General features: G+C 29.6%; 1 protein-coding gene across 1 annotated transcript in view; it reads left to right on the top strand.

The window, feature by feature from the left end:
* The first annotated feature begins 319 nt into the window (after window positions 1-319).
* The window catches only part of LOC136078439 (uncharacterized), an 8,896-nt gene continuing 4,782 nt past the window's right edge, over window positions 320-4,433 (top strand). The window contains exons 1-2 of the mRNA XM_065794212.1: window positions 320-702; window positions 836-1,937. Coding sequence (XP_065650284.1) covers window positions 320-702; window positions 836-1,937 — 1,485 coding nt within the window. The remainder of the gene's footprint in view (window positions 703-835; window positions 1,938-4,433) is intronic.

The following is a 4,433-nucleotide window of genomic DNA, read 5'->3' as shown; positions in this document are numbered from 1 at the left end:
TTAGGCTTTTTAAAAAAATCTGGTTTGATTTCCTCAAGAAAGTTATTTTTTGTTATATACATATATTTATATAACTAATATAGCATACACATCAACATATATAGTCTATATTATAGAATCCCTTGTTACATTTATTAAATGGGAGTATATTTGAATTTGAGCGTTGAAGATGTTTGCTTATACTTAGAAGTAAAAGAACTTAGAAATAAAATTATTGGTTAGAATTTTCATTTTTTTGTCAGTCAATTCTAATACTATGAACTTTTTAATAACTATTATTTCTTTTTCTCCTTAGTTTAGTTTTTTGAATTCAATAAATATGGCAGCAAAAAATAATGTTGTTTGCTTTACATGTTCTACATGTGGTGTTTGTAAATATTCAATGCAAAAGTATTTAGAACATATGCATATTATGCATAAACATACAGCTGGCTATGTTGTAATTTGTAATACTGATGGCTGTCCTGCTTCTTACAAATCTGTCAAATGTTTACGTGAGCACATGCAAAATAAGCATAGTTCTACTTTTTATGATTCTCAAGCAACTATAAATAAGTTTAATTTTTCCATTTTTGAAATATTGGAAAGCCAAATTTCAGAAAATCTTATTGACGAAAGCAACTCTGATGATTTAGTAGTTGATATAGCTAACAATAATTTATATATATTTCAAGCTAATTTATCTAATTCCCCATTAGACAAGTTACTAAGCAGTTTGCAGAATCATTTTGCTATGTTTATTGTTGGAATAGCAGAGAAACACTCCATACCATCTGTTGTCCAAGTTGATGTGACAAATGAAGTTCAATTTTTTTTTAACATATTATAATAACAGTTTCTGTACAATATTAAAAGAGCAATTATGCAAAAACTTTCTATCTACTAACAATTTAGATGAACTATTAAACAGTCATTTGCTTTTAGATCAAGCTTTATCTGTTGTCAATTCTAGAAAGAAAATTATTGCTTTTAGTAAGTCTAAATTAGGCCTTATTTTACCAATTGAAATAAATTTGTGTTGTATAAATGATATTGAAAAAAACTCAGCTAATATTGAAAATTTCATTAGTAATGAAACTTTCAGTGAAAAACAAAATATAAAAAAAGAAACTTTTCAGTATGTTCCTATATTACCATTTCTTAAAAAGTTAATTGAAAAAGAAGAAGAATGGAGTTCTATTAAACGAAAATTAGAAAATGACCATTCTAATAAAACAAATTTACTTTATTCATATTCAGGTGGTTTTATTTGCAATAATCATAATGTTTTTAAAAAAGAAAAATATGCTTTAAGACTTCATTTTTATATTGATGAATTCGAGGTTTGCAATCCTATTGGTGCTCATCGCACAGTGCACAAAATTTGTGCACTTTACTTTTATCTTGGCAATATTGAAGAAAAATACATCTCAAGGCTTCAAAATATTTATTTATGTATTCGTGTTAAAGAAAAATTAATTAAGAAACATAAAAGATATGAAAAAATATTAAAACTGTTAATTCAGGATTTAAAAACATTAAAAAATGACGGAGTGTCAGTTATAGTTGATGGGCAGCCAATACAATTATTTGGAGGTTTGGCAACAATCTCAGCAGATAATCTGTCGTCGCATGCAGTTGCTGGTTTTCGTCGGGTTTTTAATTCGGCTCTATTTTGTCGTCAGTGTATGACTACAAATTCAAACAAAAACAAAGTTTTCTCCAAGTTTTATACAAAAATTCGCACTCATGAAATGTATCTATACCACCTGGAAGCTATTTTAGGTCCTGGTAAGATTTCTTCAAGTATGTATGGTGTTGAAAGAGGTTGCCCTTTTTTAGATTTACCTTATTTTAACATTTCACAATCTTTTCCAACTGACATTATGCATGATGCGATGGAAGGTACAATTCCACAATTAATCAGTTTATTGTTATTAAAACATAAAGAAGAGAAGGTAATTTCTATACAGCAAATGAATACAGAGCTCAACATTTTTGAAATAGGAAGAAATGATAGAATGAATAAGCCAGTACCATTTGTTAAACGCTCTGCTTCATCAATTAATTTTATCGGCTCGGCTTCACAAAAATATTCTATCTTTCGTTTGTTGCTAATTTTAACTGACTAATTTTGGTTACATTGTTACGGATAATAAAGAAACAGTCTGGAAGTGTAGTACTTTTGTTAGTAATGGAATCCAGTATCATGTTAATGATACAGTAATTTTAGCTTTAGTACATGCTGTAGAAATTCCATTATTTTTCAAAATTTATCATATAATAAGATTTCGACATCACTGGGTATTTTTCGGCAAATTGCTTGTTTGTGATAAATACTCTGAACACTTGAATGCATTTAGAGTTAAAGAAGAAGAAATATTGACACTGTGCTTTCCATCAGATGTTTGTGATCACCAATTACTTGACGTTTATGTATTGCAAGATGGTTGCTCTTATATTACACTTAGATACTGTTCTTTTTTATAATATCTATTTTTATTTTAACAACTTTGTTGCTTGTGTAATAAAGTTTTACTCTGGTGTTTACATTTTTTAGTTATTTTACTTTTAGCTTTAACTTTAAATTAATTTCATTTAAATTCTATTAAATTAATTAGTAAATATAATAAATATAATTAGAATATTATAAATAGCGGGAATCCCTATTTTTTAAATTACTCATTGTAGTTGGATGATTTGTAAATATCTTCCAATTATTTACAAATCAGCTAGAATTTTTTATATACAAATTTGAATATAATATTATTGAAATTAAACTTGACCAACTCTCAATTCTTTGCACGTCATTGCACGTTATTGACAGTCAGTTATTTTTTGAGTTAACTGGCAACAATGTGATTTTACTAGGTTGTTGTTAAAGATTATGCTTGTTATCAAAGCTAGTTTTTCCTAAATTGTTTATTGATACTAAAATTTATGTGAATGTTCTATAAGTATACCATTTGAGCGTGATGACCAGTATTGTGGAGCCCAAAATAAATTTAATATAAAGTTACATTAGAATAATAACACATACTTAACAGTTTATAAAAAAATTTCATTGTAGAGGAAGATATTGATGGAAAAACTTTGGTGTCGTTAACAGAGTCAATGGTGTCAAGTTTATGCTAGACAATGCGTAAAAAAGTCATGCTATTGGAGATAATTAACAACCTTTTAACTCCATCTGCACCACGACCAATCAATAATTTTAAGTGAGTCAACAACTTGATAACTATTATTTTACTTTTTTTAATTTGTACTTGATAAATTGTTGTTATGGTGCATCCAACGCCCTATACTTTCAAAAATAGCTCTCTCTATATTCTTAAAATTTTTCTATTGGTTCTCACAAGGGTCTTGTTGCTAATTTTAGGACTTTGCTGCACCCCCCCCCCCCCCACAATCTTATCTAATTTTAAAATTATTTAGCAGAATTGCTTGTGAGAACCAATAGAAAGTGTTAAGAATAGAGACAGATCTATTTTTGCAATTATGTGGAGTTGGATGCACCCTAATTGTTGTGATTGATAAATGTTTGTTCCTATTTCCTAGGTTGTAATTATTCTTCCAAGTTGATTAAAATAGACAATTTTTTTAAAAATAATTTAGAAGTTATGAATGACTGACAACCAATGGTACAATGTGATGATTTAGATAACGTCTAGTCATAGAACAATGAAGCCATGGCCAATGCGCTATCAAAATTCTATTTTGCTGTAAATGCAAAGCATTTTAGTGAAGCTGCACCGAGCAGTAAACGCCTTAGGGATGAATAATAAGTTAAAAAGAGTTGAGCAGAGTGAGATAAAAGTACAAAAGGACAGATGTCCAGTGGAAAACAAAGAGCCTCAAAGTAGAAAATTACTAAAAAAATGATAAGTATAATGTTGTAAAAATAAACAATAACAATAAACAATAGTCGAGATACATAAGAGTCATTTACTGTTGTTTTACTAGATTGTTGTTATTGTCAAGCGTAAGTGTAATGTGTAGACAGTATCAGTGATGGAGAAGAATTATTTGTTTTATAAGTAGTTATCATGTGGTCTGTATTATTAGGGTGGTAAACATATATTATCGATTTAAGTGTGTCATGGACGTCTCAAGTACAGTATGGATTCGTGCCTTATGGTACAGTATGAACACAAGAAGACCTCCAACTTTCGCCCGAGACAGGCATCCCAAAAGAAGTTCCACTCTAGGTATACACCAGGGTATCTCGTCAAGGTATCCCATTGTGTTATCCCAAAAGGACTATTCTCAGAGTATCCTATCAGGACGATTGCCACAGACTTCTGAATTGACACTGGGACCAGAGGACACTTAGTGGGGCTCAGTACAACTTGCATACAATTGTAAGTCACTTTTTTGACATGAGTGTCGATAAGTGCAGTGCTTTGTTGCAGTATAACGAGGGTCAGTAAGAGTTCTGAACTGTTTTGAGTCTA

Source organism: Hydra vulgaris, chromosome 03, assembly GCF_038396675.1.
Source record: "Hydra vulgaris chromosome 03, alternate assembly HydraT2T_AEP".
NCBI classification, from domain to species: domain Eukaryota; kingdom Metazoa; phylum Cnidaria; class Hydrozoa; order Anthoathecata; family Hydridae; genus Hydra; species Hydra vulgaris.
This window is presented reverse-complemented; position numbering and strand designations above follow the sequence as displayed.